This window comes from Balaenoptera musculus, chromosome 3, assembly GCF_009873245.2.
Source record: "Balaenoptera musculus isolate JJ_BM4_2016_0621 chromosome 3, mBalMus1.pri.v3, whole genome shotgun sequence".
Taxonomy (NCBI): Eukaryota; Metazoa; Chordata; class Mammalia; order Artiodactyla; family Balaenopteridae; genus Balaenoptera; species Balaenoptera musculus.
Window position 1 is genome coordinate 134,320,641 of NC_045787.1, and position 26,959 is coordinate 134,347,599.

At 36.4% G+C, this 26,959-nt stretch overlaps 1 protein-coding gene across 7 annotated transcripts; it reads right to left on the minus strand.

Moving 5' to 3' along the window:
• Positions 1–972: 972 nt before the first annotated feature.
• Positions 973–26,667, minus strand: SPDL1 (spindle apparatus coiled-coil protein 1). 7 transcript variants are annotated; one of them, XM_036845439.1, is made up of 12 exons: positions 26,519–26,667; positions 22,143–22,318; positions 19,854–20,030; positions 15,254–15,448; positions 14,243–14,392; positions 14,045–14,143; positions 13,858–13,968; positions 11,745–11,885; positions 6,980–7,083; positions 6,206–6,393; positions 3,931–4,270; positions 973–1,662 (listed from the first exon to the last, which is right to left on the minus strand). In XM_036845439.1, exons 2-12 carry the CDS (start codon positions 22,299–22,301, stop codon positions 1,515–1,517), a joined length of 1,812 nt encoding a protein of 603 aa, XP_036701334.1. In that variant the 5' UTR covers positions 22,302–22,318; positions 26,519–26,667; the 3' UTR covers positions 973–1,514. The 7 variants fall into 7 exon arrangements, with proteins under 7 accessions (XP_036701334.1, XP_036701335.1, XP_036701329.1 ...); XM_036845440.1 differs by lacking the exon at positions 15,254–15,448 and having other exon boundaries at positions 1,076–1,662; positions 26,519–26,653; XM_036845434.1 differs by lacking the exon at positions 973–1,662 and having other exon boundaries at positions 3,681–4,270; positions 26,519–26,653.
• Between the last annotated feature and the right edge of the window lie 292 nt (positions 26,668–26,959).

Genomic DNA, 26,959 nt, shown 5'->3' on the forward strand with positions numbered 1-26,959 from the left:
CACCACTAGCACCTAACTCATGATAAAAACTCAACGTTGGAAGGAATTGATCTACATTCTATAATATGCAGGAATATGGTGGTCATTCATGTTATTATCCTCAGGTTAAAATTATTTGTTCTCTAGTGCCTTCAGCTACTGCTTTTTATAAGAAATATTATTTAATATGAAATTTCTAACTTCCTTAAGAGTATACTTTTTATAGCAAATTAAAATTAAAAGTTTGTTAGTTGATTTATTTAGAAGTGAGAGGCAATTTCCTTTTGCCTAACATATTTCAATAGACATCTAATTAACCCACTGTTAATGGTTAAGTATGTGTCAACTTGGCTGAGCCACAAAACCTAGATATGTTGTCAAACAACATTCTAGATGTTTCTGTGAGTTCTTTTGGATGAGATTAACATTTAAAGCTGTGGACTTTGAGTAAAGCAGATTTCCCTCCAGAATGTGGGTGGGCCTACGCATGCAATTAGTTGAAGCCCTGGATAAAACAAAAGGCTGACCTCCCCTGAACAAGGGAAGCTTTTGTAGCAGACAGCTTTTGGACTTGAACTGTGCCATCAGCTCTTCTTTGGGTCTACAGCCTGCCAGCCCACTCTGCAGATTGTGGACTTGTCAGCCTCCCTATTTACAAAATGCAGTTCCTTAAAATAAACTTCTCTTTCCAATACATCCACTTAATGTATACATGAAATTAAGTTATAGACCAGGCTATAATCATTTACAGGAAAAAGTCTTTATTTGTAAAGTTTAGAATTGAAAATATATATTATATGTGTATGTGTATGTGTGTGTGTGTGTGTGTATATATATATATATATATATATATATATATATATATATATATATATATAAATATAAATTATATGTACCAGGGAATTAAGAATCCCTGAAGTTTCTTTTTTCTTCCTTTATTCCCTTTGATAACACGCTATTATCTATACAGAGTAAAAAAACAAAAAGGGGATAAATTATAGCAGTTTTATTTTAAATTTCAAAATTATATTTTTCATGTAATTGAGACATAAAATTTAAATCATGTATATGAATACAAAGATGAACATATGTGCTTTATACGCTGACAAAATCTAGTTACAATATAATATATATTTTTAAACCAAGTTTTCTATTTTCACAACACAGTGAAAAACTACGTTCATAAAAATGTACATAGGAAAATATAATAGTTAATGTGTTCTCTTTTCAAATATATATGGCTCTGAAGGTACTTTAAAAATCTATATACAATGTAACCAATAAATTTGTAATAACACTTTCCTTCAGCTAATGGTTTATTCACTGTGATTCATAGTTCATCACTTAAGGAACTCTCCTGGCTAGAATCACAAACACATTTTGAATGTTTGGTCAAAGCAGCATGAAAATGCCAGTTCCTGGCACAACGAGTAGAAGGAAATAACCTATGGGATGGTATACTTCAGATAAAGACAATCTTAACTAACCTCCAGAGCAATCTTTTGGGCAAGTGGTACCTTACTCTCATTAAGTCTTTACTGCTGAGGGCACTGGGTCTCTGGAGTTGATTTGGAGGACACGTATACAATAGGGTGTGATTTCTTACAGGTTGCCTTTTCCAATTTGCTTGCAGTTTCTTTCCCTTCTTTAACTTCTGTTTGAAGCCTTGATTCAGCAGCTAACCTACAGGCATTAAAGCATCCACTCTGAATTCAAATGTGGTTAGGAAAAATTAAAGAAGAAACAATCCTCCAGTATAATGGACCTCTTAATGAGACATGGTGATTTTTTTTTTTTTTAGGTATATAAGGAGAAAAATTATAGTTGACTTCAATACCATTAAAAAAACTCATTAAAAAAACTAAGTCACTGCTGCACTAAAAGAACCTTTTTATATCCATAGACTTAATTTTTCAAATGTCTAAAGAAATGTCTTTAAGGTTGAATAAAAAGCCACGGCAAAGCCTAAATTAAAGAATTAAAATATAATGAGGGTGCCTATCATGATAAACACAACTAACAAAAATTTTTTTAATGCTAGAGCAGTATTTTAATGTTAACATGACTTACAAAAGGCAAATGCAAGATAAAAATTAACAAGGAATCCTGGGCTGCATGAATAGATGTCTATTTATCTATTAAAAAAACTCAAATTGAATTTCAACTAGCAAAATAATAATTTAACAAAAAAAACAGTGAAGAGATATTTTAAAGTGCCTATAAGGATATTTTATAACAAGAGCATCAATTAAATTATAAAGCATGCAATAGTGAAGTTCCCAATAAAAGCCGTATTTATTATTACAATATTACCATAGGATTGTGTGTCTAAGTTAATCAAGCAGAGAGCAAAAGGTTGGAAACATCTAAAGTTAGCAGATGGACTCACACACACACACAAAAACAAATGTTTTGTTATTTTATTTGTTTTTGTTTAGCAAGACAAAAAAATTCCAACGTGCTACTTGAGTCAAACAAGTAGCTAAATACATTTGCTTAAATAATTTTTATCAAGCAAAAAAAGGCAGAAAAAGAAATGAAGACAACATAGATAGTAAGGTTTGCACTGATCAATTCTGGAAATTCACCTCCAGGAATATACAATGGTCAAGACACACGTACACAGTGAATCACATATATACAAGCATAACCTGTTGAATTCAATTCAGAACTACTCGAAACCATGTGTGTATCAGATATCATTCATTTAAAGCTGCTTCTTCCTTGAGAATATTAAGCTTTGATTTTATGTGACTTATGGGTTATAATGTGATTACATAAAATTTCAAGAAATGGAGTAATACATTACTCCTATGACTAATTCTAATAACTGCAATATTGTTGAAGTGCTTTCTTTGTTGAATACTGTTTAGTAGCACTGAAGACTTGAAAACAAATCAGATAAAACATACAAGAAAGCCCTTTTACATAAGGTGGGCTATGTCTTACTATTTCAATTCGAATGCATACTAGTAAAATGTCTTATTCTGTACCCCTCCATCAAAGACTGACCCTGGGAGTACCTTAAAGATCTCCTTTCATAGCAGACAATCCAAGCTAACTATTTTCACATCAATATGCTTAATTTTTAGAATATCTATTTATTTTAATTACATTTATCATTCCACTGCATAAAGACATCCTTCATCTTTTATCACCTTCTCCATTTTCCACATTCACTTCTTTTTTGCCCATTCTTGGTCCTGCCACACACACCAAGAACGTGTTTCTTATACCACCCTAACCTCAGCCACTGTACCTACCTTTTCCTTCCACTCACTTTCTCTCACCTTCTGCCGTCTATTATTTTAATTTTTTTTTTAAAGGATAAGGTCCTTAAAACATTAATTCTTACAGACATACATGTCTGACACTTCCCTCTTTTAGTCACAAACTCAATTATGCAGAAACTAGAGGCTTTGAAGTTTGGGTGTAAATTGAAAATGAATTACCTTTGATATTTTAAAATGTCAGAATAGGTATTAAAGCACATTCTTGAAGGCTTAGGATAAACAATTTCAAAAGCCATAAAACATTTCACCTAACAGTTTTTTGGAAGGCTGAAATTTCTTAGACTAATGGAAAGCCCTTTTAGGAGATAAGTTAATTTTTTTTCATGGCAACTCTTGAACCAGGAAAAAAATAAAACTATACATTTATTCAAACCAACAGAACATTCAAAGAGGTACTAGACTGTGGTATTTCTGCCTCATGACACAGAAAAGTGTTACTTTTTAAAACAATTCCCTTACTCAGGAGTCCTTTTCCCCTGTAATCATTTTAGTCTTTCTTAAAGTTTTAGAAAATCGGAAGGTAGGCAGATGAAATTGGGGAATTATACTGCATGCAATACTAAGAAAATAGATAAAGAAACAGATAGTGCAGTTCATGCAGCGATAGAGAAGAGATGGAGAGGGCCGCTCACTGCCTTGAAGGAAAGAGGACACTGACCTGGGAGAGTTAGGGGTGTTTCCACTTCTTTCACTTAAGGCTTCCGACTCAGCTGGAACTCCTATAAGTTTCACACATTTCTTTTCCTTCCTTGGCTGAATACCCACGGACAGATTTTTGTAAGGAGACAGAATGACTCCTGATGTGTTTACAGAAACTGTCTTTTCCAACTGCAACTTATCTTCTAAATTGTTAGGACAGGACTGTACCTCCTCTTTCTGAGGTGGTGATCTATAAACTTCTTCCTCAACAGCACTGGTGGTACATACATCGTTAGGGGTGGTTATATCCACAGGAAGTACCTCACGCCTCTTTTTGAGTACAGGCACTTCAATTTTCTCTGAGGAAAAAAACAATTAAAAATAGACCTAGTCAATAAATCAAACACACAATCAACATAAGGTAAAACTAGTTATAAATGTATTTTTTTCCTTTCCTTTTTTTCCACTTCCATTCCTTTAAAACCCATTCATCTCCTTACTGAAATACATTGTCTTTAATCCTTTCTTTTTCATGGATTCCATTAACTATATCTTTTCAAGGTTATCTGGCTATAAATTTTTCCTTGGGATCTCAATATATTTGACTCTAGGAATGAACACTTAAATGTTCTCTTCTAGGGTTATGATAAAAGTTGCATGGGGCTTCATAAGATCTCACCATGGAAATCAGGAAGGATATAGTGGTGAAGAGTCAAGGGATCCAGGTACGAATCCTAGTGCTAACAACACTCTGCAGCTGGGTGACCTTGGGAAAGTCCTTAACCACTCTGAGCTTTGTATTCTTTCTTTTTAAACCTTGAATAATAATAGTCATCATTTATTGAGCAACTACTAAGTGCAAAGCACTGTGTTAATCTGCTATATGCATTCACATTTAATCTACGGCATGAGCTTTGTTTTCTTTACCTGTAAAATGGGGATTAAAAGCACCCATTGAGTGAAGACTCCATACTGTGTCTTACAAGGATTAACATAACATCATTCCATCCCTTATGCGGGTCCATATACACAGTCACAGAATTAACTGTTCTAATTACCTTTTCTGTATCCCCATACCAATGTGTCTTTCATTTTCAAAATCAAAATATTAGTGAGGTTGGAGAAACCATGGTTGAATGTGGGGTTGGTGTTCCTGTTGGTATCACTATTGTTTTTAAATCAGTATTTTCCCTTTCTCTAGCACTGCTCCTTTGAAATCCACACCATCTAGATTCATTATACTTCCTCCTGCTTGCTGTATTCAGTTCACAGCAGACCTTTGAAATTTGAAACGGATAATTCTTAATCAGGACAGACTATTAATCAGGGAAGGGAGAAAGGATGAGAGAAAAAGAAGCTTTTTTAAACTATAAAGAATCCTTATTATTGCTGACAACCTCCCCACTATTGTTGAGAATCACTTCAGTCACTGAAATAATAATGAAGAGAGAGTTGTAGGCATGTGAACAGTATAGGGGCTGAAAAATCTATAACCTAAAACATGTAACAGAACTTTTTTTTTGGTCTAAGGACCATCACATTCTTAGACTCTTTTATTTTGGGCCTTTTATTTTTTAATTTACGTAATGTAAAATCACTTTTTTAAATGTATAATATGCAGAGCCTATATGCTTAGGCTATTTCCTATCTCAGTGATTAGACTTGATAGTTGTCCTCTAATATCTGTCCTGCTATTCCTTAATAGAATCCCAAAGATTTAGTTGGGAACATGGACCCTGAGAATCAAGGCTGAATTTCTCTGCTATTCCTATAGGCAGGTAAGGCCACGTGACTAAATTCTGCTCAAGGAGATATATGTTGATGAACAATGCAAAAGAAGCCTAGATCCTGACATTGACCAGTCTTAGAATGCCCCCTCCAGACTTTTATCAGGGAGAGGAATAAATACCTATCTTGTTTAAGTCTCCATTATTTTAAGTTTTCTATAAACATTAGCATTAACTAATATAGCTCTCAAACATCAGTTGCCTCAACAAAACTGAACTCTTTGGTATTACATAAGATGCTGCAATCTTAAATGGAAAAGTCTCAAATGTCAAGGTTCTACTATACAGATACCCAAAAAGAATACCCATTACATTCATGCACATCTAGTACCCAGTTTCTCTTTGAATTTTCCTACACATTTTGTAGCAATAAATTTATTAAATACAGATACACAGCCACAAATTAGTTTGTAATATGATGTGCATAAAGCTGTAGCAAGAAAAAAAACTGATATGATCTCTCAGAGCTTCTTGTGATATAAAAGACAAAATATGAGACATACATACCTTCAGGTTCATACTTCAGTTTTAACTCATCTAGTTTAGCTCTCAGTTTCATATTTTCACTTTGGGAAAGCTGGAGGCACCTTTCATTCAAAAAAAGTTTTCGCTCAATATCCAGAGCCCGCTGGCTCTCAAATAATGCTTTCATTCGCTGGATGGACAATTCACCTTTAGTGCTTTCATTTTCTTTGCTATATTAATAAAAAAAAAAGAGAACCAAGTAATATTAAAATAACACAATAAGCAAGTGTAATAGTTAGTACAAATTATTTACTATATTATATATTTGAACTCTTAGTAAAATATATTTCCCTGGATTTTTAGTAACAAAGAAACAATAAGCAAAATAAGGTTTAACAATAGCAGTTTCAAATTAAAAAAAAATCTCGTTTCAAAGGAAATGAACAAAGGGGAGCATATTTTCCACATTTATGCATGGATAAATAAATTCCTTTAAGTTTTACGTTACATGATATTTATTCTTTAAAAATTTAGACTATAAGAACATTTTCTACTTTAAAGTTCTTTTTTACTTACTAATCTGAAAAGCTTTATGAAAAACATAAAGAACTAAAAACATTTCATTATTCATTGAAAGTATTTTTCTTCAATAACCAGCACTAATTATATCTTGAATAAATCTCATTTGCTGCACAGAGGTATTTCTGTTGCCATTCCTTTCTGGAATTTTCTTTTGGCAATTTAAAAATGAAACTATTACCACTTATTATGAGCAAGTCAAAAGAGTCTCTGTCTTCCCAAGCCCCCAACACTTACTTTAAGTTTTCAAGCTTTATTTGAAGTAAATCTGTGTAATAGGTGTCATCTTCCAGAGCAACAGAGTTGGCTGAAGGCTTAGATTCCATACTTTCATATAAACTCTAAAGAAAACCATTCTTATTACTTAAAATAAGTAACAAATTAGGTTAGCATAGGTTTATTAATAATAGTATCAGCTACCACTTATTGAATGCTTATCATATGGCAGACACTGTGCTAAGCACTATCCACTTAACTCATTTACCTTCTGAAGTAGGTACAAGAATGAGCATTCCTCTCCTACAGATGAGGGAACTGGCTCACAATGCTACAGGCAAGTAAACTGAGAAGAGAGAATCTGAACGCAGATCTGTCTCAAAGCCTATGGTTCTAAGTACGCCTATATCCTCCCTCTGGTTTCTCTCTTCTGGCTTTTAAAATGGAAGAAACAAATACTCACAGGGTTTAATTCTGGCCTTTATGACAAAGCCATAAATTACAAAAATATGAACAAGAGTGGAGATCCTTACAGTTATTTTTGGTGCCCACTCTTCTGAGATTCTGATGGAATCTCTGTACAATTTCTCTAGGGGGAAAAAAATTGTAAATCTGCTTAAAAACATGTAAACAATTTCAGAGATTGCAGGTAAAAGTCCCTAATTTAAAGCTGTAATTTTCAAAGTCTAGTGCAGAGTCCACTAGTGAGCCACATACACCGGCCAATAGATGTTTTGCAAATTTAACCAAAATTGCAGTCCTTTCAACAGTTCTTACAAGGGAAAGAAAGTTATATAAACTTAAAATTTTATGATACACTAACGGCTACAATTTAGAATGCCTAAAAGGTTATTAACGTTTACAAAATATATCATTTGTAAACTTTAATTAATTCTTTAGTGAGAAGATATCTGTGCTCCCTAAGTTAATTTATAAATTCAATGCAATCCTAATAAAAATGCCAACAAATTTTTTTTGGAGCTAGACAAGATGTTCACAGGGAAAAACAAACATGAAAGAATAGCCAGGAAAAATGCTGAGAAAGAAAAGCTATGGTGGGAGAATATGCTTACCAGACAAAACATACTATAAAACCTCTAAAATTAAAAGCATCAGTCTAATGTGCAGAGAGGTAGGCCAGTGGAATAGAATGGAAAATCCAGAAATAGACTCAAGCATAAATGGAAATTTGATATATGGTATAGGTGTCATATTAAATCACTGCCACAGGAACTTCCCTGGTGGCGCAGTGGTTAAGAATCTGCCTGCCAATGCAGGTGACATAGGTTTGATCCCTGGTCCGGGAAGATCCCACATGCTGTGGAGCAACTAAGCCCATGTGCCACAACTACTGAACCTGCGTGCCCTAGATCCCATGCACTGTAAATACTTAGCCCACTCGCCGCAACTACTGAAGCCTGCGAGCTCTAGGGCCCATGTGCTGCAACTACTGAGTCCACGTGCTACAACTACTGAAGCCCACATGCCTAGAGCCCATGCTCTGCAACAAGAGAAGCCACAATGAGAAGCCTGCGCACTGCAACGAAAAGTAGCCCCTGCTCGCCGCAACTAGAGAAAGCCCACGTGCAGCAATGAAGACCCAATGCAGCCAATAAATAAATAAATAAATAAATAAATAAACCACTGCCACCAAGATTGACTTCTTAATAAATGATGCTGGGACAACTGGCTAGTTATTTTGAAAAGATAAAATTCGACTTACATCTCACACTATACACGAGAATAAAATTCAGTAGAGATCAGATCTCTAAATGTAAAAAGTGAAACTGTACAAATACTACAAGAAAACGTGTTAATTCCTCTATACACGCAGGTAAATAAATACACCTATAAAACAAGCACTATGATACATTATTGCCAGCGGGAATCTAAATTGGTACAAGCCATGTGGAGGAGTTTGGGAACATCTAACAAAACTACGTATTAATTTACTTTTGACCCAGCAGTTGCACTGTAGGAATTATCCCTGACGATACATCTACAACAATAAGGAAACGCAAATATATGCAAAATGTACTTTGTAGCACTGTATATATAGCACTGTATATAATTGCAAAATAATGGAAATAATCTAAATACCCAGACACAGGAGAATGTATGAGAATCCATACAATGGAATTCTTTGTTGCTGTTAATAAGAATTAGGAAGTCTCTCTAAACTGAGATGAAGTGATTTCCAGGTTAAAGTTAAATGAAAAAAAGGAAAGTATAAAAGACTGTGTTATGCTACATTTTGTCCAAAAAAAAACAGGGAGAAAATAAAGCCTACATAAAGCTGCTCTTTTTGCAAAAAGAAACAGCATGAGTAAATCAGAAACAAATGAAATTGGCTACCTAAAGGGGTGGGGTGGAAACAGCGTAGAAGGGATGGGGAGACAGATAGGTCTCTAAGTGTATCTTCTTTATAGTTCTTTTAGAACCGTGTTAATGTTTCACATGGAAAAAGTATATACATAAATTCAACAAGGATGGATGGAGGGCAACAAAACAAAATAGAAACAGAAACAAACAAACCTAACTGTATTTCAGATGCATAACACACTCATACCAAACAGGGGTAAGGGAGGAGGGGAAAAAAAAAAACCCAAGTAACTTTTGAACACAGTATTTTGACTATATACCCTCAGGCTAAAAACAAAAAGAACTACAAACAAATCCTGAACTTTAGTGAGTAGGGTAATTCCGAAACTATCAATATATGTATCCTAAGAATGAGTAAATACGCAAATATATTGAGGACAATAACCGCCAGGTTTTCCACTGTTGGATAAAATGGGGTAGGCAATGAAGCCTGTGGTATCAGATTCAAACTGGAGTTATTAAGTATGAAATCAAGGTTTTCTTATGTGTATATATATATATAAATACATATACTCACACAAACCTATTCACACAAAACATTCATAAATATGCGTATAACACATACATAAATACACTAAATATACACACACAGACTTCTAGTTCTGTCTGCTAAAAGGGTCTAGAAGCGATGACATTCCAGTAAGCAATAAGCACATCTAGTGCCCAGTTCTTGGTTTCTAAGTGCCACTGTCCTCTTAAAGGAACCTGCGCTCCTTGCAGAAATGCTGATTCCAAGGCTGGGGCAGGTGAGCTAGGAATATCTTGTAATGCCAGAGTAAGGAAGTATTCCTACTGGCCAAATCTGGGTGATCAGAGTAAATAAAGAAGTTACAGACTACAATCCATAGGATAAAATAAGAATTCATGAGGCTATATGATATCAATAAATAAATAAGTGAGGAGGAAAATTCTTTTCAATCTCTTTATTATTCTTCTAACTAATAAATGTAGAAGGAATGATGAAATTATCATTTGGCAATCATCACAGTAATACCTGTTTCAGGCAAGAATCATCAATGGATGTTCAAGTATAAGGAAAAACAGATATATACTTGGTCTAAGTAACTCCCCACAAGATATTTATTAATTACAAAGGGAAGAATTGTAACCATACACTGGAGAAACCTGGCAGGCATAACCACAACCAGTCAAGGTTAATATAACCCGTTATGGTACAAACAGACATTATGTACCACCTGATGTATATATCGAGAAGGGTATAATAATACTCCTGTAGTATTCCCGTCAAAAATACATAGCCTGAGTCTAATTATATCACACACCCCCTAAAATGAGAGAAAATCTACAAAGCAAACGGCTGTACTCTTCAAAAATGTCAAGGTCATAAAAGTTAAAGAAAGCCTACAGAATTGTTCCAGGTTAAGGGAGACTAAAGAGACTTGGCAATTAAAGACAACATATGATCACGGATTGGACCCTAGAAAGGAAAGCATTTGGGTATTTTTGTTTTCCAAGAAGGACATTAGTGGTAACTGGTAAAATGTAAAAGGCAACTTAGCTAAAACTACGTATCAATGTTAGCTTCCTGATTTTGATCATTGTATCAATACTATGGTTATGTAAAAGGATAAGCTTCAACATTGAGGTACGACGTAAGGGTTAAGGGGTATCTGGTTTGCAACTTACTCTCAAATGTTTAAGATAAAAATGTACACACATGGAGAGAGAGAGAAAATAAAAAAGCAGATGTGGTGAAATTGATAATTGGGGAATCTGGGTGAAGGGTATATAGAAATAATTTCATGACTTTTCTGGGAGTTTGAATTTATTTCAAAAAATTTTAAATAGTTTATTAAAGACCTCTATGAATTCCAGTTGCCACATAATATTGGACAATGTGACAAAAATATTACTATGCATCCATTAAAAAACAGAGGTGGAGAGCACCGAAGAAGAATCAATTACTGGTAACACTCAACAGGAGAAACAAATCTCACTGACATAATGTTGAGTGGAAGACAGAAACAAAAGAGTATGTAATGAATGATTCCATTTATACGAAGTTCAAGAGTATCTGTACATGTAAAGCTGATAAAAAGTTAGAAGGTGGGAGTACTCACTTAAAAGGGACATGACGGTGCTGCTCTGGAGTGCTGGAAGTATTCTATATCGTGAGCTGGGGAGTAATTATAAGGGGGTATATGTACGTAAAACTCATTAAGTTGTACACTAAAGATATGGGCACTCTGAGTATAACTGAGTTACAATTTACAACAGCAACAGATATGAAAAGCATAAAGAAACTAGAAGAAAACATTAAATATTGGTAAATCTCAACGGAAATTATACACTAATTACATAATAAAGAAACTCGTTCAAGTTAGAAGTATTAAGATACTCAAACCAAAATTTGGCTGTGTTTTTTAAAGGTGTTTATACATACCTTAAATTTCTCCAGATTCCTAATTTCACCTAAGAGATGTTTAATTTCACCATTCTTTTGCTCCAGCATGGCAAGTAACCGTTCCTGCTGTTCAAATTCAGCTTGAGACCCTTTCATTTGTAGCAACGTGGCGATTTGTAACTAGAAAAAAAAAATCCCTCCCCCCCCATAAAAATTGAGTGGGGGAGAGGAAGAGTCTGATAACCATATTTTCGATACAGTTCATATTTTGTACTATATTACTTTGACCTCATTTTGGAAGCTAAACTAATTAGCTATTTCTAGTCTAATACTAGACTAGAAAAATTTGAAAACATTTTATACCAATAATCTAGTTAGACATAACTCTTTAGTACTTATTTAGACTACTTATGAGTGATATTTGAAGTCCATAACAATCATTTGTACTTCTGTGAAACATAATTGAACTGCATGGCTGTGGTCTGGAAGCACGTCACTTACGCAGTAAATGAGCCTGGCCAAATGCTGTGCTGTACTCATCGTATGCACTCTCATTAAGGGTCTGAAGCAGTTTCTCAAAAATTTTGATTAACTTCAGTAGTATTAAGTGGGGGAAATTATTAAGCTACTCACATTCACAAATGTAAGATTCACAAAGAACAAGGATGGAAAGCAAAGGTAAAAGGCAATCTAAGGATATTGAAGCAACCTTTAATACAAGTATAAATTTATTTTGTAAGAGCAGCAATCAACTTACCTAATTATGACTCCACCTAAACCTGGAGTTACGCAGCAATCAGAAGGAAATTAACTAAAATCTAAACCTAGCTATCCTTTCTGCCATGGGAAATTTCTGGAGTTCTTAAAAAATGTCAATTAATTTAAATACATTTTTGAGTAAAGCAAGCAATGATATGAAGTTTTAGCTATGGTTACAAGTAAGAGAGAAAGGTGACTTTTAACATTTTTAAGGATCCACTCTTTGTTCCTGCTTCAAACTGTAGGCTAGACACATTTAGCCTCGGAAGATTAAGAATGCTACCTGTGTCTAAAGACAGTTTGGGGTATCATGGGAACATTCAGAGATTAATAACAGTAGCCCAACAAATACAAAAAGAAAACAAAGAGCAAATATGAGAAAATTTACAGAGAAACAATTCCCAGATAGGGGAGAGCCTCAGTAAACCAGATGGCACACTTAAAATCCTTAGAAATAAAAGCCACAACTATTGTTTAAGTCAGCACTTCATTTAACTCCAGGACAACTCTAAGAGTCAAGTTGTATCATCTCTATTTTACAGATGAGGTGACTGATGCTCTGCAAAATAAAAATACTTGTCCAAGGTCACACAACTAACAAGTGACAGACTAGGATTCAATCCCAAGTTCATCTAATGCCAAAGTTTAATCATTGACCTTTCCTATTTCTTTGGTAAATCTCATCCTGAAAGAGAGGCGGGAAGCCTTACAGACTTCTAGTTATCACCTCAGGAGGGTTAGGCACAACAGATCAGGTATCAGGAGTCTAAGGATTGGTACAATACTGGAATCTTTCCAGCTTCAGCATGTTTTTCTGTTACCGGCTGTTTGACTGAAATGACGCCCAACAAACGCTTAAAATTACAAGGGCTTATATGCTTGACTTGAGAAACTACAAGGAAAGGAAATTCAAATTTCAGTCTATAACTAAGCCTTTGTGGGAGAATTGAAGAATTGTGGGAGAGCTAGTTTTAGTTGAAGTAGGAACCTTAGGGCTATCCTCAGAAAGAAACTAGGCCAACAGTAGGAAAGAAAAACTTTTTAATACTTGTTTTTTCCCACTCCACAAAGAAAGAGCTAATGGCAAGGCTAGTGAGTAACAATTAAAAGCTCAATCTCTCTGGCAAGGCTAGTGAGTAACAATTAAAAACTCAATCAATCAATGGATGCTAAAAATACCACTACTAAATCTACACAGAATTAATTTTTTAAAATAAAATATAAAAGGGATCTTTCATTCAATTAAAAAAAGTTTTTTCTAAAATCATGCAGTTCTAGAAATAATTATGTAAGTATATTCCTTGAAGGAAAAGATGCTTTCTTTGATATATTTGTACATGTAATGCTGATTCAAAATAGGTTTAATAAATCTTTGATCATAATAATTCTGTACCTTCATTCTTTGCATCTGTTCTCTATTAAATGCATTTTGCTTCTTTAGCGACTGATACTTGACTTTCATGCTGATAAGCTGACGTTCCATTGCTGCCCTTCGATCTTCCACCTAGAAAATATTAACATGTTTAATTATGTTTTTATTAAGTGAAATGCCAATTTAATCAATGGAATATTTTAAGTACCTCTGCAAACAAAGAGTTGCCTTTACTGTTAGGGTCCAAGGCTTGCTGGAGTGCCTGGTCTAGCTGCACCTGAAGATCTTGATTTGCTACACGAGCTTTCTAAATTCAAAAGAAAACAATTTAGCTAATAGAGATTAGATTAGCAAGAAAACAATTTATTATAAATTGGAAAGGATGATGTTACTGTAATCACAACACCTCTAAGGCATTATAGTAAGAAACTGCTTCTTTCTGTCGCTCTTCTTTTTCTTCTTTAAGCCGGTCTACCTGGCGCATTAAATTAGTATTAAGAAGTTCTAGTTGTTCTTGTCTGTACTGTAGTTCGTTCACTTCTTCTTTGAGGGTGGTCTATTCAACAGAAACGGAAAAAGAAACTCTCTTGAATAATCCTCCATTTAGCAGCTGTTCAGTTTATCTATCAGCAGTGGTTCACACCCAAAACTAAAACTAAGAAACAGTCAAAGGTTATAAGGTGCATAATAAAATTTTTAAAAAATTATACTCATATACATATCAACTTCCATGCTGCCAACTTTTTATACTGGGCTTTTATGACACAAACTAGGATCAGGATAAATGTCTTAATTCTTCCAGAAGTTTTATTAATCTAAAAGTAAAGTCTGCCTTACATAATCATGTAACCTAAAGCTTTACTTTATTTGAAGTAATCCATCTAAAAATGCTGTAAGGCTGCCCTGGTGGCGCAGTGGTTAAGAATCCACCTGCCAATGCAGGGGACAGGGGTTCGAGCCCTGGTCTGGGAAGATCCCACATGCCGCGGAGCAACTAAGCCCATGCGCCACAGCTACTGAGCCTGCGCTCTAGAGCCCACGAGCCACAACTACTGAGCCCACGTGCCACAACTACTGAAGCCCACACGCCTAGAGCCTGCAACAAGAGAAGCCACCGCATTGAGAAGCCCATGCACCACAACAAACAGCAGAGAACTAGAGAAAGCCCACACGTAGCAACAAAGACCCAATGCAGCCAAAAATTAAAAATAAATAAATAAATTTATTTATTTTAAAAAATTAAAAAAATAAAAATAAAAAATAAAAATTCTGTAAAACATTTTTTAATTAGTTAGATCAAAGTTAGGCCAAAAAATATTTCAGCCTTAAAACTAGCTCATAAGGATTATTACAAAAACATGGAAAATATACAAGGGAAAAAAAGAAAACTCCAGAATACACAGGCCATAAAAATTACCTTCATACTTTCCATTTCAGTTAGCTCAATTTGAAGAGCCAGCATCTCTGAAGAGATGCTTTCGTGTACACGTTCAGACATTATTCGCATTTCCTCTGATTTGCAAGAAAGGAGTTCCTTCTGATGATCCACTTTGTGCTTCAGCTGCTTTTCACTAAGCCTAGCTTCATCTAATTCGGCTTTCAGCTTTTCTAACTAAAGTAAAAAAAAAAAATCACAATCTTATAAATCAAAAGGTAGTGAAGGTCATCAGAACATACAATTGCAATACAAATTGTTCTGGTATCTGCAGGATAACTATTTTGGAAGGTAGTCAAGCTGAACAAAACTATTTAACTCCTTTTCCCAAAATGTCACATAGTTCCAAATCTTGGAACACTAAGAATACAGGCATACCTGTCTTATTGCATTTTGCTTAATTGCACTTCCCAGATATTGCTTTTTTTTTTTTTTTTTTTTTAACAAATGGAAGGTTTGTGGCAACCCTGAGCCAAGCCGAGTCTACCAAGAGATTTTTCCAACAGCATTTGCTCACTTCCTGTCTCTGTGCCTTATTTTGGAAATCTTTCCAACTTTTTCATTACTATTATATTTGTTATGGTGATCTGTGATCAGTGATCTTTGATGTTATTATTGTAATTATTTTGGGGCATCACAAACCACACTCATATAAGACGGTGAACTTAATCGATAAATGTTGTTTGTGTTCTGACTGCTCTACCGAATGGTCATTCCTATCTCTCTCCCTCTCCTAGGGCCTTCCTATTCGAGACACAACAACTCAAAATTAGGCCAATTACTAACCTTACAATGGCCTCTCAGTGTTCATATCTCTCACTTTAAATCAAAAGCTAGAAATGATTATGCTTAGTGAGGAAGGCATGTCAAAAGCCGAGACAGGCCGAAAGCTAGGCCTCTTGCACCAAACAGTCAGCCAAGCTCTGAGTGCAAAGGAAAAGTTCTTTAAGGAAGTTAAAAGTGCTACTGCAGTGGACACACAAATGATAAGGAAGCTAAAGAGTCTAACTGCTGATATGGAGAAAATTTTAGACGTCTAGATAGAAGATCAAACCAGCCACAACACTCCCTTAAGCCAAAGCCTAATCCAAACTCTCCTCAATTCTATGATGGCTGAGAGAGGGGAGGAAGCTTCAGAAGAAAATTTTGAAGCCAGCAGAGGTTGGTTCATGAAGTTTAAGGAGACAGGCTGTCTCCATAACATAAAAAATAAAAAGTGCAAGGTGAAGCAGGAAGTGCTGATGTAGAAGCTGCAGCAAGTTATCCAGAAGATCTAGCTAAGATAATCACTGAAAGTGGCTACACCAAACAATAGATTTTCAATGTAGACAAAACAGCCTTCCAGTGGAAGAAGATGTCATCCAGAACTTCCATAGCTCGAGAGGAAAAGTCAGTGCCTGGCTTCAAAGGACAGGCCGACTCTCTTGCTAGGGGCTAATGCAGCTGGTGACTTTAAGTTGAAGCCAATGCTCACTGACCATTCTGAAAATCCTAGGCACCTTAAGAATTATATTAAATCTACTCTGCCTGTGCTCTATAAATGGAAAAATAAAGCCTGGCTGACAGCACATCTGTTTACAGCATGGTTTACTGAATATTTTAAGTCTACTGTTGAGACTTACTGCTCAGAAAAAATATTCCTTTCAAAATAGTACTGCTCACTGAAAATCCACCTGGTCACCCAAGCGAGATGCACGAGATTCATGTTGTTTTCATGCCTGGTAACACAACATCCATTCTGCAGCCTATGGATCAAGGAGTAATTTCGACTCTCAATTCTTATTACTTAAATACACTTTGTAAGACTATAGCTTTCCAAGATAGTGATTCCTCTGATGGATCTGGGCAAAGTCAATTGAAAACTTTCTGGAAAGGATTCACCATTCTAGATACCATTAAGAACATCTGTGATTCATGGAAAGAGGCCAACATATCAAAACTAACAAGAGCTTGGAAGAAGTTAAATCCAACCCTCATGGATGACTTTGAGGGGTTCGAGACTTCCGTGAAGGAGTAACTGCAGATATAGTGGAAATAACAAGAGAACTAGAATTAGAAGTGGAACCTGAAGATGTGACTGAACTGCGGCAATCTCATGATAAAATGTTAATGGATGAGGAGTTGCTTCTTATGGATGAGGAAAGAAAGTGGTTTCTTGAGATAGAATCTGCTCTTGGTGAAGATGCTGTAAGATTGTTGAAATGACAACAAATGATACAGAATATGACATAAACTTAGTTGATAAAGTAGCGGCAGGGTTTGAGACAATTGACTCCAATTTCTAAAGAAGTTCTACTGTGGATAAAATGCTAGCAAACAGCATTGATGCTATAGAGAAATCACTCATGAAAGGAAGAGTCAACTGATGCAGCAAACTTCACTGTTGTCTTATTTTAAGAAATTGCCTCAGCTACCACAACCTTCAGCAACCACCACCCCGATCAGTCAGCAGCCATCAACATGGAGGCAACACCCTCCACCAGAAAAAAAGATTATGACTCACTGAAGTCTCAGATGGTTAGCATTTTTAAGCATAAAATATTTTAAAATTAAGGTATATACATTGTTGTTTTTAGACCGAATGCTATCGCACTTTAATAGACTACTTTGGAAACTAAACAATTCATGTGACTTACTTTACTGTGATATTCACTTTTTTGTGGTGGTCTGGAACTGACTCTGAAGTATCTCTGAGGTATGCCTGTATGTAGTTTAAAGGGAACGAACTTATAGCAGAAGGATGAAACTTTAGGGTCAGGCCTAGGTTTAACCTGTCTCACTTACATTCCTCAAATGTAAAACTGTTAAGTGATTGTACCTACCATCACTGTGTTATCGTGAGGCTCTCAACTGAGACTGGGTGGGTAAAACATTCGGCACCACACCTAACACTCACTGAATGGTTAGTTATCAATAAAAAGCTTTTGCTTGATGTCCAGGGTTATCATCATCCTCTATATTGAATTATCTTCAATAGGGTCTCAACATTCTTAGAATATATCCTGATATTTGTTTTCTATTTAAAAAATAAGAGCCTTCTAGCATAATTTCTTTTCCCTTTTCTATTTTCATCATGTGAAATAAAAATTTCAGCTGATTGATCTATGTTGAAATGTGGACATTCTTCTGAAAAACATCACTGAATGACCCAAACTTATTGTATGATGAGATGATTGGGGTTTCCTATTTGGCCAAGGCTAGGCATCTTTTAACAGACAGTGACATGCCTCGTTTTATAAGCATACAACTAATCTATACAAGTAATCAGAGTAGGTCTGGATTCCTGGCCACTTTGGCTGCCGTGTGAAGAATGAGTGGTATGACGGCAATGATGGAAGCAGGCTGCCTGGATAGCAGGGGAGAGACGATGGTGAGCTGGACTGCAGTGTTATAGCAGAGATGGGTATTTCATAGCTCAAGTTCTGAGAACTTGTTGATGGATTAAATATGAGAAATAAGTGAAAGAAAGATAGCAAATAAAGCTCCAAATTACTGGCACAAGTAATTTGAGAACATCAATAAGACTGAAAATTTTTTTTGAATTATTTAGTCTTTACTCCACCAAAAAGCCATCTCTATAACTGGCCTTACTTCAGACTCTGAATACTTCCTACATTACTCTTTTTTGTTTAGGTAATGAAAATTACTGCTAAACTGAAAATGATATCCAGGAAAAAAAAAAGCATCATTAACAGTTATTGGTGTCTCAACTCAGAGTAGCTTCAGAGAAGCTGGGGTCAGAGTGGTATGCAAGATGATTCTAAGTATTACATGAAAGCATATTTTGATAGTTATGTTTTACTGCATATTAGGACAAAACATAACCAGCTCAAATATATTTCATTGATACCATTACTTAAAATGAGAAAACATTTAAAAAGGGAGTCAATTTAATGAGAATTAATTAACAGTATAGGTGGTACAGGTATATATAAACATCTTAAAAGATGGTACATGAAACACAGTGAAACAGGCTTTGAAATCAGACAGCCTCAGTGCAAATTTGGACTGCTAATTTCTAACTCTATAAACTTATCCAACTTTACTCACTCTGTTTAAACAATGGCTTTCTCATCTGTTATATGGAGGTAATAATGGTACCTCCCTTATGGAATTGTGTAAGAAGTGGATCATATGTATTAGTTTATCTTCAATAAACAAACTATAAAGTATCAACTCTAGTGTACATTAATTTACCAAAAACTATTGGCTTCTTCTGTGGAATTGTAAAGTGCACCACTAGTTGCAGTGAAGGTTAGGGAACTAGTCTTTCTGAAAAGGGACTCGCATACTAGGCACTCTAAGCAAGGAGGTTATGCTGATCACTAAACTAAAACTCCCTAACAGATACTCAGTTGCTAAAATTAAATAATCCTATTTAATTAATAGAATGTTATTTATACAAGTCTCTTAGGTGAACTATTGTTTCTCAGTGTTCCCTCTCCTAATATTAAAATGATGGAGCCCTTAATCTCAGCTGTTTTGCATAGATGTTACTAAGAAAATCTTCTATCACCTAAAGTTTACAAATGGTTGCATAAGCATGAAATATTTTTGTTCTAAAATACAGAGATATCCAAACCTTATTTTTTAGTTCATTCACTTCCTGCCCATGGCTTCTGCTCAGCTGTTCTTCTAATTTCTCCAGGTGCATTTTTTGTTGTTGTTTAATAGCTTCACATTCAGAGCTCAAACTTTCTAACATTCGACTCTTGAGCTCAACTTCTCTCTGAAGAGTATATTTTTCTTGTTCATAATTCTGAAAACAGATTCAATTATAATTCAATTACATAAAAATAACTTAAAGCCATCACACAAAAGCAGTTTTCACCTTCAGCTGAATCATTCCTGTTTCACACATTTGCTGCTTTCTAAGTAACAACCACATGTTAAATCTGAAATAACTGAAGTTAGTATTAATGTTAAAAACCCTGAGAGGTATTTTGAGACTATATTAACGTTCGTGCTAGAGATATGGTAATTGCTTCTATGTCCTGCCAATGAAGTAAAAAGTGCTCTAAGGCTGTCAATGAGTCAAGTTCTCTCTGCTAGGGAAAAAAAAAATTAATAGCATTTAAGTTTTCCTAGTGAGAATTATTTGGTTTGATAATAATATGCTCTACTGGGCTTCCCTGGTGGCGCAGTGGTTGAGAATCTGCCTGCTAATGCAGGGGACACGGGTTCGAGCCCTGGTCTGGGAAGATCCCACATGCCGCGGAGCAACTAGGCCCATGAGCCACAACTACTGTGCCTGCGCGTCTGGAGCCTGTGCTCCGCAACAAGAGAGGCCACAACAGTGAGAGGCCCGCACACCGCGATGAAGAGTGGCCCCCGCTTGCTGCAGCTAGAGGAAGCCCTCACACAGAAACGAAGACCCAACACAGCCAAAAAAATAAATAAATAAATAATAATTAAAGGTGAAAAAATAATAATAATATGCTCTACTTGTAGCTCTGAGTAAAATGAAAAAATAGTGGACAAGGTATAAACAGAAATACTGAATTAGCTCTCACTTTCAGAATGTAGTCATCTGAAAAATGTTCATAAATGTTCATAACACCACTCAGACGAATACAGTGCTAAGACAAACGTAGTATTTAAGAGGGCTTTTGCTTACTGTCAGGGAAGTTTAAAGGTAAAAAGGGCATTAGTACAAACTTCTTCAACAAGCTTTAAAAAATAACATAAATAAAATTAGATTTAATATGAGAAAAATTTTAAAAAAGGGTTGCCATTAGTTTTTTTTTTTTTCCTGATATATTTAAACTTTGAGATCAAAGTTTAAATACAATGCTGAGCATTTACTAAATAAAACTGACTTATTCATTCTTTCAATAAATGTTATGCCAAATATTAGGGATATGGCCGTGAACAAGACAGACAAAATTCCGTCTCATGTCATGTCTCTCATGACAGTGGGGGATGAACCACTCAGATGGAGGCAACAGCTCCTGTAAAGCCCATAAGGCAGGACTAGTATAGCTAAAGAACAAAGGAAAGTAGTTTGAGATGAGGCCAAAGGTTGAAAGAGGTCAGATCACATGGGGATCTACAAATCCAGGTAAGGGGCTCGGATTTTGTTGTAAATAAAACTGGAAGCTGCTCTATGCTTTCAGCAGGGCTGTGACATGATCTTTTGCATATTCTTCAATGACCAATTGGCTGATGTGTGAAGAATGAATGGTGTGAATGGCAAATGCAGGAAGCAGGCAACTTAGTCAAAAGGCTACAGTAGTAATCTAAGGGAGAGATGACGGTGGTCTGAACTAGAGTGGCTGTGGTATAGATATTTTGTAGGTCAAGTTCTTAGAGCTTACTAATGGATTAAATACTAGAAATAAGGGACAGAAAGATATTGAGTAAAACTCCTAGATTTTTGGCTCAAGTAACTGGATGAACGTTATTACATTTACTAAGTAAGGTAAAGAATTCTGCAAGAGCATGTTTGGTTAGTGGGCAGGGAATTAACTATTCTGTTTATGTTAAGTCTGAGATGCCCATTAGTGGGTAATTGAATACAAAAATCTAAACTTTAGGGGAGAACTAAGGACTTGGTGTAACAATCATGGGGCATTTAGATGTTATCAAAAACTATGAAGCAAGTGAGGTCACCTAGGAAGAGTGCAGACAAAGCAAAGTCTAAAATTCAATATGTAGTAAAGAGAGTGAAAATAACTTATTTTTCAAACTCAGAACACACTGAGTCAGAAAAAATATTAGAAATTCATTTAGTTCATTTCCCTTTAATGGGGATGGGTGGGAACTAGGCCTAAAATCCTCAGAAAAGAAAAATAATATTAATAATTGCTGGACAACACAGATCTTCAGTAGCTAAGCACATCTTTGTAAGCAGAGGAATCCAGTGTCCTACCTCAGTCACGGTCATCATTTCATTACGACATTTATCCAATTGATTCTGCAATTCGTTCTGGCTCTCCACTAGTTGTAAACCATACTGTGCAGCTTTTAGTCGCTCTTCTTCAACTTCTTTGAGCTTGCATCGAAGATCTGCTATTATATCTGCCTCCATGATTTTTTTCCTGTCTACTGTAAATAAAGGAAATAAAAGCACTTAAGCTTAAACAAAAAACTCCATATCAATAATAAAAGATATGTGTGTGTTTGTGTGTTGTGTGTGTATGTATATATTCAATACCACTGCCATATAAAAACACAGCATTAAAGATTTTCTTCCTGACTTTTAAATGGTCAAATTTGCATTCTTGTTCTAAGAGCCAGGTCTGACTATTTTGTTACCCGATTTGAGACCAAACCAAAAAACAGATGAATACATTTAATTTTGCTTCTAAGGAATGCAGTGTCAGGAAACCATTCAGTTATTGTGTGCTAAGCTTCCTTAAATGCTAAGGTAGGATGGTCTCATAATTATATCACTATACAGGTAACCAAGTTAAGAGAACAGTAAAAGAAGTCAAGAAACTTTATAGTAGCATAACTGCTACTTAAAATATAAAAAGATGGCTTTGAATAAGATTCATAAGGTAAGGACTAGCATGTCCACAATTTTTCACAACAGTGTTAACTTCCTGAACACATTAAATTTGCCACATTAAATGTGCTTTATTGAAAACAGACTCACTAGCATTTTCCTAGTTATTCATAAGAAGGCATGCAAAACAGACACCATGTTCAGAGTAATTAAAGAACAATCTCATTCTAGATTTTCAAGCAAGGACTTAAACGTTATATATAGAAACATTCCACTTTACCTCAACCTCACTCATCATTCTTTCCAAATTGGTTCCAGGCTCTTAGGCCAGGCTTAAACTCAGCTTTGCCTTCAAAGAGTAACAAGCCATTATTAAGTTATTCTCTCATGTCTCCAGTCAATGTAGTCATTTCATTCAACACATACTTCTTGAATGCCTATGTGCCGAGCTCCATTCTGGGCACTTCAGACACATCAAGTGGTCAAATGGACCCCAAAAAGGGCTCTGCTTTCATAAAACTTACCCTCCAGTAGGAGAAGACAAGCAATAATAATATAACTAAATGCATTAGAAAGTGGAAATGGAAAAAATAAATAAAACAGGGTAAGTAAGCTTGGAAGAGGTGGGTGTATCCTAACTAGGATGAAATTTAAAATGTGTTGAATGGGGATCCCCTCAGGTGACTTCTGAGCAAAGCCTTGCAGAGGATAAGAGAATTAGCCATGTACTATTTAGGGAAATCATGTTCCAAGTAGAGGGGTAGCACTACAGTTGAAGGAAGTCCAAAGAATGAACAAGATAGAGTATAGGTCAGAGGAGATAACAGAGGAGAATATGGAGATCAGGCCACTGTAAATAAAGGCTTTAGCTTCTACTCTGGGTGAAATGGGGAGTCACTGCAAAGTCTGGAGTAGAGATATGATACATTTAAAAGGATCATTTTGGCTGATACGCTGAATAGTTTGGAGGGAAGCAAGTTGGAAGCAGAAAGATCAGGTGGGATGACCACTCACACCAGAGTGGCTGCCATAGGAGGTGACGAGAAATGGTCAGATCTAGCATATATTCTGAAGGGAAAGCCAACATGATTTTCGGACAAATGGATATGTGGGATGTGTGAAAAAAAATTTTAAAATGCCTCCAAAGCTTCTGGCTGAGCAACTAGTAGAATAGATTTGCCGATGGCTGAGGCATCAAAAACTGTGGGTAAAGACTGTTTGGGAAAGAAAATAAGAGGTTTAAGTTTTAAAACATGAAATGTGTCAAGTAAGCAATGGCTATAAGAGTAGGAGATGGGTATGGGCTGGAGATATAAATTTGGGAGTTATTAGCATAAACACATGAGCTTTGTTATCACCAAAGTATGAGCATAATTAAAGAGAAGAGGACAAAGGTTGGAGCCCTGTTATGAAGTGGGAAAGAAGACTGCAAAGTATACTCAAGCATGACCAAGTGAGGTGGGAGGAAAATGAAGAGCATGTGTTGTCCTAGAAGTCAATAAACAAAAATGTATTAAGGAGGCAGAAGGTCAACTGCACCAAATGCTAAGTTAAATAAGGTGAAAACTGAGAACTGGCCAATGGATTTGAATTCATGGAGGTCAATTAGGAGATGACCCTAAGAGTAGTTTTGATGGGGAGATGTGGGCAAAAGCCTGATTGGAGTGAATTGCAGCAAGCATACTTTTGCTGCAAAGAAGAGCAGATAAATGGGGCAGTAGCTGGAAAGAAAGTAAGATCAAGTTTTTTTTTTTTTTTTAAGACAAAAAATTTTTTAAGAAAAAATAATTTTAAAAAAATTTTAAGAACAAAATTACAGCATGCTTGTATGACATGGGATAGATCCAGGAGAGAAGGAAAACTAATGATATAGAAACATGGAGAACTACTGGAGTGATGAATGTGCAGGGTCTGATTTTTGGACAGGAACATGAATGCTTCATCTAAAGTAAAGGAAAGCATATGGGTACACTGATAAGTAGGTAGATATAGTGTTGGGAGTCTGCCTAAGTGCCCTTCTAATGTCTTCAATTTATCAGTAAATTAGGAAGCAAAATCTTTGAGAATGAAGATGAAGGAGGAAATACAGGATTTTAGAAGCAGGGGGAAAGAAAAGGTATCCTATGTTATCCAGGGCTGGCTGTCACTGCTCTAAAATGCAAGACCTTTCCAAAGCCTGTACATGATGGGACCAGCCACTAATTGTTGCACTGTTAATAATAATTTATATTTGCTAAGGATTTACCATTTGCCAGGCAGAGTGCTTCAAATGCATTATCACATTTAATTCTCTTAATGGACCTGAGCTAAGTACTACTGTCATCAGTATTTACCAAAGAAAAAATGGAGCTAGCCTCAAGACATCCCAACCAGCAATGTCCAAGGCAACCTAAAAATTAGCTCTCATTCATTCCAAAGATTTGCTGGAATTCCTATTTTGTGTCAGGTACTGTGCTATTGCTGAGGATACAATGTGATCCCCAAACTAGACAATATCCCCGCCTTCCTGAATCTTACAGTCTATTAGTGGAAAGGCATTAAATCAAATAACTGATATGTAAAGTTACAAGTGTGATAAGTGCAAGAGGGAGAGGTACATGGTGCTGAGCCTATAACAAAGGGCAGCTGTCTTAACCTGGGTAGTGGGATGAGGACAGGGTCAGGGGGAATATGGACAAGAAAGATTTCCCTGAGGAAGTGACTTTTCAACAGATGTAATGAATGTGTAAGAATTAACCTATCCATCTGCGGAGAGAGGTAGCCAGGGTTGAATAACAAGCACAGCTAATATGTGCCAGACATTGCGCTCGGTACTTTGCAAACATTATCTTATTTAATTCTCTCAACAATTTTATGAAATAAAAGGCTCCCCCCCCCCATTTTACATATGTACAAACTGAGGCACAGAAACGTCAAGTAACTTGCCCAGGGTTATCAGGTAGTAAGTGGCTAAATGAGATGGGAACAGGATCTAGTTCCATAGCCTGGTGCTCCTAAACACTTTTCTGTTCTGCCTCTCAGAAACGTCGCATATACAAAGCATTAGGGAGACAGGGAGCTCAGGGAATCAGGCTGCTTGAGTTCTTACCCCACCTTCACTACTCACTGGCTGCATCAACTTGGACAACTTACGCAATGTCTTGTTTTGTCATCCGCAAAACAAGGACAATAACATCTACCTAAAAGGGTTTTTTTTTTAGAGGATTAAACCAACAAATGAGTACAAAGCAGCTAGGGCAAAATCCAACACGTAACTGTCTGAGGCAGCGCTGTCCAGCAGAAATATAATGCGAACAAGACATGTCGATTTTTAATTTTCTAGGTGGCACATTTAAACAAAAAGTAAATACTGGTGAAACTCACTTTAACAATATGTTATTTAACCCAATACATCCAAAAGATGATCATTTCAACATGTAGTCATTATAAAGATTATTAATGAGGTTACTTTTTGGTGTAGTCTTCGGATTGCCAAATGGGGCTATTGGCTGTCGTACTGGACAGTGCAGATCTAGTGTTGGTTATCCTTCGGAGGCCCAGGCAGCGGACCCGGCTTTCCGTATCTACGCAGAATCCTCGGGAGCATCGAAGCGGCCCAACGGAATATTGAGACCGGCTCGGAACCTGGTTTATAAGAACTGAGTTCCGCCGAAGAAGCTGTTCCAGCTGAAAGCCTGGGCGGAGACCCAGGCCCCCGGTTTCCTTAGGCCCTGCTTTCCCCTCCCCAGTAGTCCTCTCCATGCCGCTCCCCAGCTTCCCTCTTCACACGCACTTCCATCCAGGTACCTTGCCCCTACCTCTCTCCTCACCCCTTCCCCTGCTGCTGCAGCTCGCCGCGCTCAGATTCTCGACGTTAACTCCACCGCACCGCAGAGACACCGGCCCATTCACTCAGCAAGCTCTCGGTTAAGCGCCAGGGCTTTTTGAATGTAGTTCCCGCGAGAACTCACATGTCTCGCGAGACTTTCCGCCCTAGCGGCGCGTAAAGGCAAAAAGGGGAGGAAGGTCCAAGACTGCCACGCCCCGCCTACAGCGACTGCGCAGGTGCAAGTGGAGAGCCTTGGGCTTGGCGCAGGCGCAGACGTGGTTCTGTGGCTCGTCAGGCTTACTCAGGGTTGGTCTTCTGGGTGTTTTTTTGTTTGTTTGTTTCTTTTCCTAACGACAGTACCTTCTGGAGGGATAGTGTCACTAGAAGGCGAGGCGGTGGTGGAATTCCATAGTGTGCTGGCCTAACAGCG